Raw genomic sequence first — 15,667 nt, forward strand, 5'->3', positions numbered from 1 at the left:
ACCAGTCACCATCAGCTGTGTCAGACTCTGAGTCAGTCACAGGTTTTTATTATTCATTCTTGTGAAGCTTTCTGATGTATCTTTTCTCTTAGTTTAGTTTAGTATAGCATTCTTTAATATAATATACTATCATAAAATAATAAATCAGCTTTCTGAGAACTTGGAGTCAAATTCTCATCTCTCACCACATCCCGGGGACCTCACAAACACCACAGCCACTCACTGGGCACATCCCTCCTCACCCTGAGGTCAAATGGGCATCTCCCCTTCTGAGGGCACAGCCCTGAGTGCTGGAAACCACTTTTTACTGGAATCACAGCTTCACCCCACCACATGAACACATCCTCCATTTTGGAAGCGTTTCCATAGTCCCTCCTGTGTGAGGCAAGAGGACATTTAAAAACACTTCCACATTCATTAGGCAGACAAAGGAAGTGCCATTTGTTGCCACAAAAATCCCACTTTTCGATGCCATTGAGGTGCAGTGAATGCAGGGCTTGCAGGGAGCTCATCCAATAACTCCTGATGACAATTAAGTCAAACACAACCACACGATCAGTGCAATTAAAATCCCCAAAGAGGAGCACAGATGTACTCCAGGCCCCCAGTCACTTACAGGATTTTTTTTTTTGATATTATATAAAAATCCAGCTACTGAGCAGCAAGGCTTTGGTATTATATTATTAAGTAATTACCATGAGATATGAAAACACTAATGAGATCTGTGGTGAGGATTTGCTGCACACCCAATGTTTCGAGGGAAAATGAATCAGTCTGGCTTTCTCCAGCACTCTTGGAACAACCTCCTGCAGGCAGCTGCATGAGTTTTATGTGGAGAAAACACAGAAAAATCTGGTTTCAACAACTTCCCCGCCTTTGTGGTGACTGCAAGGCTCAAAAGACTGGCAAGGGAAGCGGGAAAATTCGGGAAATTGATATCCAGAACATGAATTTAAATGCAGGCCTGGTGTGCACATTCATGTGGGGAATGCAAATACCACTTGGAACAGGAAACAACCTCCCTGTCCTCTTTGCTTTAGGAGATCACACAAATGTGGGACATTAATGACTAAACAGGATGACCAATCTCTGCCTGGTGTAAAATCAGATGAATTCTTGTGGAGGAGGCTTCACAGGAGCCCTCATCCCTCAAACTGAGCCAGTTAATGCACTCCTGGTCACCACTGGAGACACAAATCCCAATAATTCTGTGACAGCACCAAACATTTGCTGAAACTCTGAATGAAAAGAGACCCCTTGTTATAAGGAAAAAGAGGCCTCATAATTTTAGGAGGAGAGAGGGAATATCCACCGGAGAAAAACCATGTGAAGGCAACAATCCTGGGACTCCTGAGAAGCCCTAAAACTCCAAAACGCTCTGGGAAACAGAGGCAATGAGAGAATCTGAAGAAAATGAGAGAAATGTCTATCATTTTGCCCAAAATCACATTTTCTGGTGACAGTTAACTTGGAAAGAACAGCCCCAGAAGCCTTCCAAGGCACCTTTCCCTCCTGCTTCAGCCAACCCAGATCCTCCTGGCAGCCAACTGCCAGCTCCACCAAATTTATCAGGGTCAGAAATAACCTCCGAGGCTTGGAATAACTCAAATGGATCCCAAAGCCCAGCCTTGCCCTTTGGAGAAGAACATGGATTCACCAAGGCTGTGTCCCAAAGGAGATGACCACGAGGATCACCCCATGGAGCCTCCACTACTCACATTATTATTATTATTATTATTATCATAATTAAGCTGGAGAGGTACTGAGGGCCAGTTGGAGAGGGAGGTTCTGTTTTCCCACTGCTAGGTGGTCCACTCCAAAATTTGTCAATTAATGCATCCTCTCAGGTCAATTAAATTGGAATAAATCACCAAAATGAGCCCCTTTAAAGATGGATTCAACATGCACATGATGCCTTTCTATGACTTCACCTGGTGGACCTATAAAGAGAATTTAAATTATGCCATCCCAAACCATCATAGGGAGCCACTCACTCCAGAAGGGACAATTCCATTCAAGCTTCAAAACTAACAAAAATTCAGAGATAAGAGACTTATAAACCCATTTTAAATCTCAGAAGGATTCAAAGCTCAGGGGAAAAAAATCTTCTCCATGAGGGTGGGGAGACCCTGACACAGGTTGCCCACAGAAGCTGTGGCTGCTCCTGAAAGTGTCCAAGGCCAGGTTGGACAGGGCCTGGAGCACCCTGGGATGGTGGAAGCTGTCCCTGCCATGGCAGGGGTGGCACTGGATGATTTCAAGGCCCCTTCCAAGCCAAACCAGTCTCTGATTCCATGATTTTCACAGACATCGCTTTTCTCCACCCCCAGCCTCCATAAAAATCCCCTTTTCCCTGCTCATCTCCTCACATTATTACTGGATGTAAAACCCTACCCAAGGAAACTCTCCTCACCTGGAAAACGTCCATATTTCTGTGTTTTGATAAGAAAATATTCTAACATTGTCCATGATATATTAAACAAAAACTCCAACAGCAGTTGATGCACTTGGCTCACAGAGCCCTTGAGAATTTGTCAGCTTTTGACTCTTCAGACCCCTAAATCACATCCCTTCATTGATTAAGGTTCCATCTCCATCCTGCAGAAGAGAATCACCTCCTCAGCAAACATTTATCTCCTCACAAAAGGCAGGGAATAATGGAGCCATGAAAGCTGTTGCCTTTTTTTTGGCAGTAATTCCTCATCTATGATACACACATGGAAACACAGGAGAGCAGCACCTCCAATTCCTGTGCGTGTAAAATGGATAACAACCAACATTAAATCAAACGTGTAGCATTTTAATCCTTTAATTAGGTAAAAAATCACTTTCTCCCCAACAGTTTTTCCTTATAAGGAAAAAAAACTCAAGACATCTACAGATCCTCCAACTGTTATTCCAACTCGAAGCCACAAAAGTCTTTGGAGCATCTGGCGTGTTTTGTGCTCCGTGGCAGCCTCGTTCTGTGTGAATTGAGTGATTTATTACCACCTAACCCCAGCCTCTGATGAGACAGTGCTGCCAATTTGTGCCTCCTTTTTGGAGAGAGGGCTCTGCAAGCCGGGCTTTGGGCTGAGCGTGGTGAATCTCAATTAAAGGCTGACCTTTACAAGGCGAGGGAAATGTTAATTCATGCTCACCTAAATGGCTTCAGCCCTCTTTAAAGCAGAATTTTCTGAGCCTGCCCACTCCTCTACCACTGTAAAGTTCCATTCATTTCAACATGATTAAGATAAAAACCTCTTGGGCTGCAAGGGAAAAAAACCCCAAGTACTAATACAGCTGTCTGGGGTGCATTTGTTATGCTCCTTGAAAAACAACGGCGTCGCGTTTTGAAGGGATTTCAGGCACAGATGAGAGGCAGCAGAGTGACAGGGCCAGAGATTAAACACTTCTTTAGCCCCTGAACAGGTACAAGAGCAGCAGCAGCTCCCTCCACGCTCACCCCCAAGGTCCCTGCTGGAATTTGCCATCCCCTGTGATGTGGAATTACATCCTGGAGAAGCCCCAGCTTGAAAGGGATCAAACTTGCAGAAGAGGCAAGAAAGTGGCTCAGCCCCCACAGATAATTGCATTGGGCTGTGTTTTAAATTAGGATTATACACTCCATCAAATGGGAGGAAAAAGAAAGGAATGTTTCAGCAATGTATTTATCAAGGGCTTGCTAAGCAAGCTGGTGAAAACAAAGAAAATTGACCCACAAAAATGGGGAGAAACTTCAAAATGAAAAGAAGAACTCAATGAAAAATTCAAATGTCAGCAAGATTTCAATAAAAAAACATAAACATCCATGAGCATCTCAGGACTCTACACTGTCTAAAAGGCCAGAAGAAACAAAACAAAAAAAAAATACAACGTCAATTAATCACTGTAGAAAGGAGATGGAACCACAGAAGGTCCTCAGGTGGAAAGGGCCCACAAGGATTAGAGTCCAAATATATATTGTGTGCGTATATATATAAAATATATATATTATAATAACATATATATATTATATATTATAATTCTCTTATACATTGTGTGTAGAGGAGATTATATATATATAATATATATATAAAAATTAAAAAATATATAATATCTATAATAAATCTCCTCCCAACACAATGTGTAAGAGAAATGTATTGAAGTTTTGGCCCATCTGGTGACTCAAAATCCCAAAAAAAAAAAAAAAAAATCAGGATTAACTGATGAACTTCCACCAGCTTGAATTATGACCCACCTGATCTGAACTCCCATGGATATTTTATTCCTCCTTCCACAGCCTAACTCTGTGCTGTTTAAATAAATTTAGGTAAAAGCACAAATTCCATAGTTCAGTACTTCCAAAAGCTTGTTCCTCCTGGAAAAAAACTCCAGTAATTGATATAAAGCAGGGTATTATAGTTCACAGGCATAAACATTCCCCACCTATTCTGTTCTAATCTGCATAATACAAGATAATTCCATGTTGTCTTTGTAAATTCACCACAAAGCCCTCAAATGCTTCAGTAATCCAGATTCAAAGCTGGAAAAGAGCTGTAAATAAGTGCCTTGAAAATCAAGGATTGCTTTGTAAACAAGGCAAAGGGACACCGCGAGTCCCAACTGTAACAACACAACCCAGCCAGTCCTGCTGGAGCAGCTTCCAGCAGAGTGAGTGAGAGTGGAGAATTCCAGGGGTTTTCAGACAAGGAGGATGGTGCTTCCTCACATCAACAGGGAAGAGAAGCATGGCAGGGGTGGGAGAGTTGTGAGGATGGAGAATCCAGGCTGGCAACAGAAATCAAAGCTGGTTCTGGTACCCTGTGAAGGCTGAGATAGAAGAGAGACTAGATGGGGCTAAAGATTAAAGCAGGGATTTATGGAAAGGCTGCACCTTGGGCAGCACCAGAGCCCAGCCAGGGCTGCACCCAAGATGAACCAAAACGGCCCCAAAATGCACGAGCGCTGCCGGGGTCTGTCCCTGGGATCAGCTCTGCTCCATTTGCACCTTGCAGTTCATTGTCCCATTGCAGCTTTAGCCCTGCAGTCCCACCCTGCTTGTTTTTCTCTCTCCAGCCCACGGGGTTTGTGCTCCTGGGCTGAGATTTGGGGCATTTGTCCTTGGTGCCCAGCTGGAGCAGCAATTGTTTTGTCTCCCTGCTCTGTGCACAGAACTCACCATCCCATAATGTGAAGCCCAGACCCACACACTAAAGCAGCACAGAATGTGGGAAATATGAAAGCTAAACCTGAGGCATCAGACAGCATTGATTCTCCATCTCTATTTGAGAAACTCCTCTCCTCATACACCACATTGATGCCCATATTTTTATATTTTTGGTTTTCCTGTTCCAAAAGGACCATGTGGCACCTGAGGGGTGTTCGGGCTCTGAAGTGAGAAAAGTGCAAGGGTTAAAGATTCAAGAAAAGGATCCTGAGGTCAAGACCCAGGTGGGAATTCCCAGAGCAGCTGTGGCCTGAGGGGCTCCAGCAGAGCTGCAGAGGGACTGGGGACAAGGCCTGCAGGGACAGCACCCAGGGAATGGCTCCCACTGCCAGAGGGCAGCCATGGGTGGCATCTTGGCAATGAGGAATTCCTGCCTGGGCTGGCATTGCCAGAGCAGCTGGGGCTGCCCCTGATCCCTGCAATGGCCAAGGAAGGACTGGAGCAGCCTGGGATGGTGGGAGGTGTCCCTGCCATGGCAATGGGGCTGGAACTGAACTGGGTGATCTTTAAGGTCCTTCCCAACCCAAACCATTCCATGACAGTGACACTCATGGTGCTCACTGGCACCAAACATCACCCTGACACCAAAATTCCTCCTCCTGCCTTACCTTGCTCAAAGTCCCCAACACGAAGCAGAGATTTCACAGCCCCAGCCTGACTTTCAACACCTCCCAGATCCCTGAGAAGTGACAAGAATTAAGGGGGAAATCCAACCCCCTCCAAAATGTTCTCCAGGATTAACAGAGATGCTTTTCCACAGACTCGACTGCTGGCTGAGGTCAGCCTTTAATAAGCAGCAATACACACATTTAGACACCTGGAAGGGAGCAAAAACGCTGTTGAAAAGGAAAGAAACAAACCCACATGGGTGGGAAAAGGAAGGCTGACCCCACCCAGCAATGGGAACCTGTTGCTGCAGATGAAATGCCAAACGTGCTCTCCCCAACACCGGGAGCTCTTTGCACTGACAAAGCAAAGGGACCCTCCTGCCTCCTTTTTTTAGGCATCTCCCTCTGAACCGTTGTGGCTTTAATAACAATCTCTGAGGAAAAATCAAGAAACAAACGATTTTCTTACACATAATCCCCCTTTTGCTGTCAAGGGCCCGACCCCAGTTTGATAATCTCATTTCCCGAGAATCAAAACGCTGGAAATTTAAGCTTCCTAGAGTGTTAATTGCAACCCTGCTCCATCGCTAATCAAAAAATTGGATGTTTTGCATGAGAATGCTGCCTCTAATTAATTCTCAGTCATAAAGCAGGCTGGTTTTAATAACCCCTCCTTGATTGGGCAGCCTTTGAAGAGGCCGTGGCTCTAATCCGCTACACGGGGACCGACACACGCCGAGGAAACCAGGAGTGCATTTCCAGGGGCTGGGGGAGCTGGCAAAACCCTGAAAATCCCTGCTCTCCCCAGGCTCAAAACCAGCTGTGATCCTGCTCATCATGAGACAAAAGCAGTGATGTGGCAGGAAATTCAGCATATCACATCATCACATGATTTTCCCGCTGGTTTATTCCCCATCCTTTCCTTCAGGAATATTTTTTAACCAGCACAGGCCACTTGTCACCACATCTCCTTTAAGCAGACATGAATCCTGCTGCCTCTCCCCCTCCCCAGCACCTCTGACTGACAACACATTATCATCCCCATCTCGCAGGGGTGCTGAACCGAATTTTCATTATCCCAAATGTCAGCTTTGGTTTCTGTCACAGCTGAGCACAGCTGGCTCCCTGCAGCAGCCCCTGGGTGAATCCAAATGGAACAAGGCACCTACAAATAACTGCGTTTTCCCTGGACCTGGCCTTACACGGTGCCCTTGTCATAGCACATCCTCTCTGCCTCTGCTGCTAATCTTAATTAGCAGAGTTTCACATTGGTTTTTTTTTTATAATTGGTTAAAACCTTATGGCAAGGAATTTTTCAGGCTGGGGTGGAAAGTGGATGAGCAGCAGAGGAGGGCATAACACAAATCCACTTCCCAAATTTAGATTTGTGTCTGAGGGGTATCAAGGCTTTCCATTTATCACCCAGCCAGCAAGAAAAAAATCAGTGCAGTTTTTAATTCTAAAAGTTATCCACCATCATTTATTGCATTATTACACCAGAGCTTTGTTTTACTGCCCCGTTTGTCATCCTTTCCCAGAGGTGAGCAACCTGGAAGGTCCCTAAAACCCCAGATTGGTTTGTCCCTGCAGGCCTTGTCCCCAGTCCCTCTGCAGCTCTGCTGGAGCCCCTGCAGGCCCTGCCATGTGCTGGGAGCTCTCCCTGGAGCCTTCCCTGCTCCAGGGGAACATTCCCAGCTCTCCCAGCCTGTATACCAATCCAGAAGCAAACATTTCACTTCTGTTCTTGCCCCCACCTTTATTTTTTAATGGCAGTTGTCAGAGAACTTGTGTGGCCAACTTCAAGGGGAAAAGCACATGGCCAAAGTCTTTCTCCTGCAATTTCAGTGGAAGGAAACAGAAGAATTCCAGCTCTAAACCACTTGCAGCAGGTCCCTTTCTCCCTCTGAGGGATAATGTGAGCCTCATGCTCTGCTCTATTTCAGTCCAAATCAAAGGGGTTAATGACAAAGCATCACTCTGATCTTCACACATTTTTAAGGCTATTTAAATTAAATTCTTATGTGGAAAAGTTAGCGTGAGCTAAACTTTTATAAATTCCTTTCTTTTCATGCATATGTTTCTTTGAAGATCTTTTCAGGAAAAAAGATTCCCTAACAAGTCACCCTCCCCCTGCTGCCACTGAAAAATCATCCCTGTGGATAAGGCTGTTGGGAACAGAAACTGTGCAGTGTTCACAGAAGACAGAGTGTCACATGCCTGCTTTCCACTAACCTGATTGAACAATTAAATTGTATTTCTCTTTAAAAGGGATAAAAAAAAATAAAATATATATCTATAAAAAAAATCCAAATGCAGATCTTGCTGTGGTCTGGGATTCAGGAAGATTAATGAGCAACCTAAAAGGGAACAGCAGCTCATAATAGAGACAGAGGTTACTGCATTTTTAACGTCAAGTTCAAAGGGAAATTTTCTTGATGCTTCAACTGCAAAGAATCTCAGCAAAGTCATCTCATCTATTGTCCCCACTGCCTCCCCACACTGACTTTTTGTCACCTATTGCATCATGTCCAGGCTCTTCCAATTGAGCTGCAAAGGGCAGCAGGACCTTGCCCATCTCCACATTAATTCCTCTTTTGTCCTTTAATTCTTTGTCAGCTCCTGGGCTTTGTTCTTGCCCAGCCAGGCTCCCTGAGCAGCTCTGCTGCATCCTCCTCTCCTGGAAATGCTCCAAAATTCTCATCCCAAATGCTGCCCCAACATTTGTCTTGTATCCCTATGGAACCACCACTCTTCCATCAAATCTGGTTCTGAATGAGCTCCAAACCCAGGACAGGAGCTCCTTAAAACCCTCAGTGTAATAGAAACAACCACAAATATAGAAATAATAGAATACTGTAATAGAAACAACCACAAAAATCCCCCAATCTCAGCCACGAGGCACCTGGAGGAGGACACAGGTATGGAGAAGGTCAGTTCTGTTCTCTGCTTGTCTTTAAAGGCACTTTGGACAACTGGGAATGACAGAAAGCAACAGGACTCATCCCAAGGGGATGGGAAATACTGGAGCAAGTGCTGCAAGTCCTGATGGCCCCAAAAAGCTCAAAATTCTCCATAGCCACAAAATTCTGGGCTTTGAGCTCACGCTTGTCCTGCAGTTTGTAACAGGGAGCTCATAACTAAGGAGAAGGAACCAAAATCCTCCTGGAATCAAACCTGGTAATGGGATGGAACATTAACCTCATCCCCCTGACCTGGGGGACATTTCGTGCCCATGTGACACTTTTGGAGGTGAGAAGCTGAATCCCAAAGGGCAGAAAGAGCTGTGAGCTCAGCACCTCCCAGGTGTGTGAGAGGTGAGATCCCAGCTGAGCTGGCAGTGCCTCCACATCCCTTCATCCCCACAGGCTGTGGGGTCAGGGGTGGGCAGCTGGCACCAGGATATTTTATGAAAAACCCTTTTGTTAGGTTCTTTTTCTCCTGAGAAGCTGAGAGGCCTCAGAAATGAAATATAAACAATGGTTATCTGCTGCTGTGGAATGCAACAGGTGCATCTGGGATTGGCCCGTGTTGATGTTTTTAATTAATGGCCAATCACAGTCCAGCTGTATTGGACTCTCTGGTCAGTCACAAGATTTTATTATAATTTCATTCTTTTCTATTCCTTGCAAGCCTTCTGATTAAATCCTTTCTTCTATTATTGTAGTAGTTTTACTATAGCATTTTCTTTTAATATAATATATATCATAAAATAATAAATCAGCCTTCTGAAACATGGAGTCAGATCCTCATCTCTTCCCTCGTCCTGGGACCCCTGTGAGCACCACCACAGTCACCCCCAGGTTCCTCCTTCTCAGTCCACCCACAAGGATCTCAGAATTCACCACAGAGCCATTACACCCCTGATCATCAGTGCTGATTTCACCTCTGTCACACACACATTTTCTGAAAAATCCCTTTGCCAGGATTTCTTCTCCTGGGAAGCTTCAGCTTCTCCATGTTTTGCTGCTTTGGAATATGATTTGGAGAATTGCTTACCCAGCACATGAATTGCTTTTAATTAATGGCCAATCACAGCCCAGCTGTGTCAGACTCTGGTCAGTCATGAGTTTTTATTCTCATTATTTTCTAGCTTCCTGATATCTCCTCTTTCTTTAGTTTAGTTTTAATATATAAATTTCATTTAATATAATATCATAATATAATAAAACAGTCTTCTGCGAACTTGGAGTCAATTCTCATCTCTTCCCTCATCCTGGGACCCTCAAACACCACAACAATTAATAACCACACACTTCTGCAGTCACCCAAGTGAACCAAGCTGTCCCAAGAACAACCTCTGCCTCTCAAGGCTTTTTTCTTACATCCTTGTGGGGTTAAATTGTTGCTGAGGACAGGTCATGAAAGGAGGAAGGGAACACAAAGGCATTCAAAAATCCTCTTGCAAATTATAAAACATTCTCAATTAACAGCCAGCTGAAAATTATCATGGACAAGAGTTCCAGGAAAATTTCTGCCCTTGGTCATCAATGTAGTAGTTGATGAACAGAAATTATTTTCTTGTCATGATTAGCTCAGGAAGAAACTGGAATCAATGATACAAAAGAATTTAGTCCTGCTGTACATGATCATGGCAGTTTTGGGATATTCCCTGGATTCTGCTGCCAAACCCAACCACTGGATCATCCAGAAAAACAAGGGAAATGATGCTATGCAAGAGCAGGAACACTTCTCTGGGCACACACAGCACTGCCATGGGCAACAGAAACCAGCAAAGCAGCCCAAGTGCCCACGTTCACCATCTGCAAACCCTGTGAAGCTCCTCGGGTGTACAAAACACAAAGAATTGGTCAATTTAGTCCATCCAGCTTCAAACTGGAGCTGCCTGAGCTCAGCTCCCAAAGCAATGCAGGGCAAGTATCACAGTCAGGAAATATATCACAGTAAGGAAATAAATTGCAGATAAATATCCCAGATAACTCCAACACCCAAACCCAGTGCTCAGGGTGAGGTTGTTTGTATTTCACCTTTTGTTTCAGGAATATTTTTTAAGACCTTGACCTCCAGCTGTAAACGCTGAGAGAATGAAGAGAAACCCTTCACAACCTGATAATAAACAAGAGCTTAAATCCTGGAGAGAATCAGGGCAGAGAACAATTCCTGCCAGAGGCTGGGCAGGAAATTCCAGCTCCTGCAGGAGGGAATGCTCCAGTTGCCAAGGATCCCTTTGCTCACCTTGCAGCTCCCCACTCCTGCTGTACAGCTCCCTCCTCTGCTCCCTCAGGTAGGCGCTCATGCTGATGGCATGGGATGAGGACTCAAACCTGGAATTCAAAGGAATTCACTCAGTTTCAGGCACTGGAAGCACCACTCAGCTCTTAAAAAGATATAAAATTAAAATATAAAATGTGTCATTTATGAAATTAATATAAATATAAACAGAATATTACTATTAATATCAATAAAAACAAATATAAATAAAATATAAAATGTCTCATTTATAAAATTAAAATAGAAAACGTATATTATTAAAATATTCAATGTAAAACATAAGTACCCTTCAGCTCTTAATAATATATAAATTTAAAATATAAAATGTATTATCTATAAAATTAATATTAATATAAAAATATTAATATTAATTAAATATAAATATAAATGTATAGAATGTCTCATTTATAAAATTAAAATATAAAACATATATTATTAAAATATTCAATGTAGAATATAAGTACCCTTCAGCTCTTAATAATATATAAAATTAAATATAAAATGTATTATCTATAAAATTAATATAAATATAAAAATATTAATTAAATATAAATATAAATAATGTATTATTCATAAAATTAAAATATAAAACATATATTATTAAAATATTCAATGTAAAATATAAGTACCCTTCAGCTCTTAATAATACATAAAATTAAAATATAAAATGTATTATCTATAAAATTAATATAAATATAAAAATATAAATAGAAATTAAATATAAATAAATATAAAAATATAAAACGTATTATTTATAAAATTAAAACAGAAAATGTATATTATTAAAATATTCAATGTAAAATATAAGTACCCTTCAGCTCTTAATAATATATAAAATTAAATATAAAATGTATTATCTATAAAATTAATATAAATATAAAAATATTAATTAAATATAAATATAAATAATGTATTATTCATAAAATTAAAATATAAAACATATATTATTAAAATATTCAATGTAAAATATAAGTACCCTTCAGCTCTTAATAATACGTAAAATTAAAATATAAAATGTATTATCTATAAAATTAATATAAATATAAAAATATAAATAGAAATTAAATATAAATAAATATAAAAATATAAAACGTATTATTTATAAAATTAAAACAGAAAATTTATATTATTAAAATATTCAATGTAAAATATAAGTACCCTTCAGCTCTTAATAATATATAAAATTAAATATAAAATGTACTATCTATAAAATTAATATTAATATAAAAATATTAATATTATTAAATATAAATATAAATATATAAAATGTATTATTCGTAAAATTAAAATATAAAACATAATATTAAAATATTCAATGTAAAATATAAGCACCCTTCAGCTCTTAATAATACGTAAAATTAAACTAGAAAATGTATTATTTATAAAATTAATATAAATATAAAAATATTAATATAAACATAAATTAAATATAACTAAATATAAAAATATAAAATGTATTATTTATAAAATTAGAATATAAAATGTATCTTATTAAAACATTAAATGTAAAATATAAGCACCCTTCAGCTCTTAATAATATATAAATATTCTCCTGGAAATTAGGGGCCAATCAATTATTATTTACTGTATGGCTCTAATAATCCACAAGGACTAATCCAAATATTTTCCAACCATTTCTGCACCATCAAGAGGATTTTTGGCACTTCTAGAAAAGGCCCAAACTGGGCCCTGCTCTGACACCGCACGGGTTGAGGACACCTCAATGTCCCTGTGACCACAACAGTGCCATGGCCAAGGGATGCTCCCCAGGCACTTCCCAAAAAAAACCCCAAAAAACAAAACCAATCCTGGGTGTTGGAACCCTGATTGCTGAGAATTTTACACTGTCTGTACTTTCAGGCACTGACCCCCAAGAGAACACTGCATTGACCTGAGGCTGTAGAAAAACCATCCAAAAATGAAGAATAAAACTAAAATTATGAGTGTATAGTTTGAATAGAAGTGCGTGATATCACAGGGTGGGAAAAATAAGAGTTTAAAATTTTAGAATATAGTAATATATACATAAAGCAAGATAGAAGTTTTAGGGCAGAAGCTGGTCCTTCTTTACCTTCATAAATTTGGGTGGTTATGTGTAATTGGATAAAAAAAGTCTCCATTTTGGTGGTTTTGTGTAATTAGATAAAGTCCCCATTAAAAGCCACAAGTAGTTAGCTATTGGGTTAAAAGTAAAAATCATTTAAGTGACATTTCTTAATTAGACAGCTTATCCTTAAAAAACCTTGTAGAAAGAGATACGTCTCCATTTTTAGCTTATTAAAATTAAGGGCTACAAAACTCACAGCTTGTGAGACTGTAATACACATAAATAATAAACATCTGAGTCTAACAAGAAATGCTGTCTCACACATTCAATTCCAACCTTAGCAGAAAAAAGAAGCAAAAATTGCATTTCCTGGGAGTGCCTGGATGGGCTCTGGGGACCAGGGAGAAGGAAGCTCGTGGTGGGGACAGAGCACCTTCAAACAGCCCCAGTGACACAATGCCTTGAGAAGGCTGAGCTGGAGCAGAGGCTGGGCAGAGTTACAGAATGAAGCAGGGATTCATGGAAAGGATCCATGGCTGCACCTTGGGCAGCACCAGAGCCCAGCCAGGGCTGCACCCAAGATGAACCAAAACGGCCCCAAAATGCACGAGCGCTGCCGGGGTCTGTCCCTGGGATCAGCTCTGCTCCATTTGCACCTTGCAGTTCATTGTCCCATTGCAGCTTTAGCCCAGGCAGTCCCACCCTGCTTGTTTTTCTCTCTCCAGCCCACGGGGTTTGTGCTCCTGGGCTGAGATTTGGGGCATTTGTCCTTGGTGCCCAGCTGGAGCAGGAATTGTTTTGTCTCCCTGCTCTCACCATCCCACAATGTGAAGCCCAGACCCACACACCAAAGCAGCACAGAATGGGAAAAATAGAAAAGCCAAACCTGAGACAGCAGATACCTCAGGTTTGGAAAGGAAACGTCTGCCACAAGAAGACCTCGAGATGTTGAGGATTTGCTGCAGCACCCCTCAGTCCCTCCCCAAGCCCACAGCTCAGGAAGGTGGAATCGGCCTCACAGGGACACTGGGAACAACAGCATCACACCAGGGACACGGGAAAGCATCTCACAGCTTTCCTGGGCACTAGTGTTAAGATTATTACTATTAATGAGGCTTTTCTGCTTTAATTTGGACTCTGAGTGTTGCTGTTATTGCAACTGAACTAATAACGATTTATCAAAATGCAACAAACCCTTCTGATTTTAATTAAAAGAGCTGTAAATTCTTGGCTCTGTGCTCCCCACGTGCTCCTTTCTGTCCTCAGTGAGACAACAAGAGCAGCATTATCCCACAGCTCTTTCCAGGCACCAAACCCAGACCTCATCCCTTCTTATCCACAACCATCCCCCAGTTTTCCTCCCCCATTTCCCTTTTTTTCCACAACCATCCCGTTTTAATCCTCCATTTCCCTTCTTTTCCACAGCCATCCCCCAGTTTTTCTCCCCCATTTCACTTTTTCCCCCCACAACCATCCAGGCTTTCCTCGCCCATTTCCCTTTCTTTTCCCCAACCATCCCTCAGGTTTTTCTCCTCCATTTCCCTTCCTTCCCACAATCATTCCCCAGGTTCTTCTACCCCATTTATTTCCCTTTTTTCCCCACAGCCACCCTCCAGTTTTTCTCCCCTATTTCCCTTTCTTTTCCACAACCATCCCCCAAGTTTTTCCTCCCTTATTTCCCTTTCTTTTCCACAGCCACCCTCCAGGTTTTCTCCCTTTTTTTCCACAGCCATCCTCCAGTTTTTCTCCCCTATATCCTCTCTTTTCCACAACCAGCCACTTTTTCTCTCCAATTTTCCTTCCTTTGCCACCTCCTGAAGCTGCCCTTCCCCACATTCCTGTTCCCACTCAACTCCTTGTAACTGCCTTCCCAATGCTGATCCTCCCACAAAGCCTTCAAAACATTTTTGTTTTCTTTACAACTACACAAAATTACAGCCAAGTCTGGCACTGATTTATTGGGTGCTTAACTCTTGCCTGTACAATTCACTCCTGTCTTATTTCCTGATTTCTATCTTGGAAAACTGAGCTGGCAACCTGAGCATGCCCTTGGCTACTTTTGGGAAGAGAAAAAAGTTTAAAAAAAAGAAAAAATTATCATGGCATAAATTATCCAAATTCCCCTTCATCTGAAGCTTTTTCAAGCCAACATTGCAACTAAATAAATATTATCTTTTATTATATCAATTTTGAAGGAAATAAGGATTCTGGGTTCCTTCTAAATACCAGCTCCTGATTTCCAGAGAGCAGGACACAACTTCCCTCTATTCCTTGAGGACATAACTAGCAGAAATATTTAATATTAATTAAATTAGGTCAGTATTTAATATAAATTAAATGAGCTCACAGCTACCACAGGACACAGCACCAACACCTGCATCCCCCAGTGAGCAAAACACGAGGTGGAGCCCTGCCCTAAGGGTGCTGAGGAATGCAATGCAGATTTTGTGGTGACAAGAGGAGAGATTTGGACAGAGCTAATGGAAAGGAGCCTGGCACAGAAAGCACTGAAGATGGGAGGGGAGACAAGAATAACACTCCATCAAACACGTACAAACCTCAGTGGGCTGAGAAATTCCATTTCAAGGGAGATTT

The 15,667-nt window shown here is 41.5% G+C and overlaps 1 protein-coding gene across 1 annotated transcript in view; it reads right to left on the reverse strand.

The window, feature by feature from the left end:
- Positions 1-15,667, reverse strand: part of EXOC4 (exocyst complex component 4) — a 359,365-nt gene that overhangs the window by 234,570 nt on the left and 109,128 nt on the right. The window contains 1 exon segment of the mRNA XM_063153646.1: positions 10,990-11,078. Within this exon segment, the coding sequence (XP_063009716.1) occupies positions 10,990-11,078 (89 nt within the window).

Source organism: Melospiza melodia, chromosome 4 (assembly GCF_035770615.1).
Source record: "Melospiza melodia melodia isolate bMelMel2 chromosome 4, bMelMel2.pri, whole genome shotgun sequence".
Lineage (NCBI taxonomy): Eukaryota > Metazoa > Chordata > Aves > Passeriformes > Passerellidae > Melospiza > Melospiza melodia.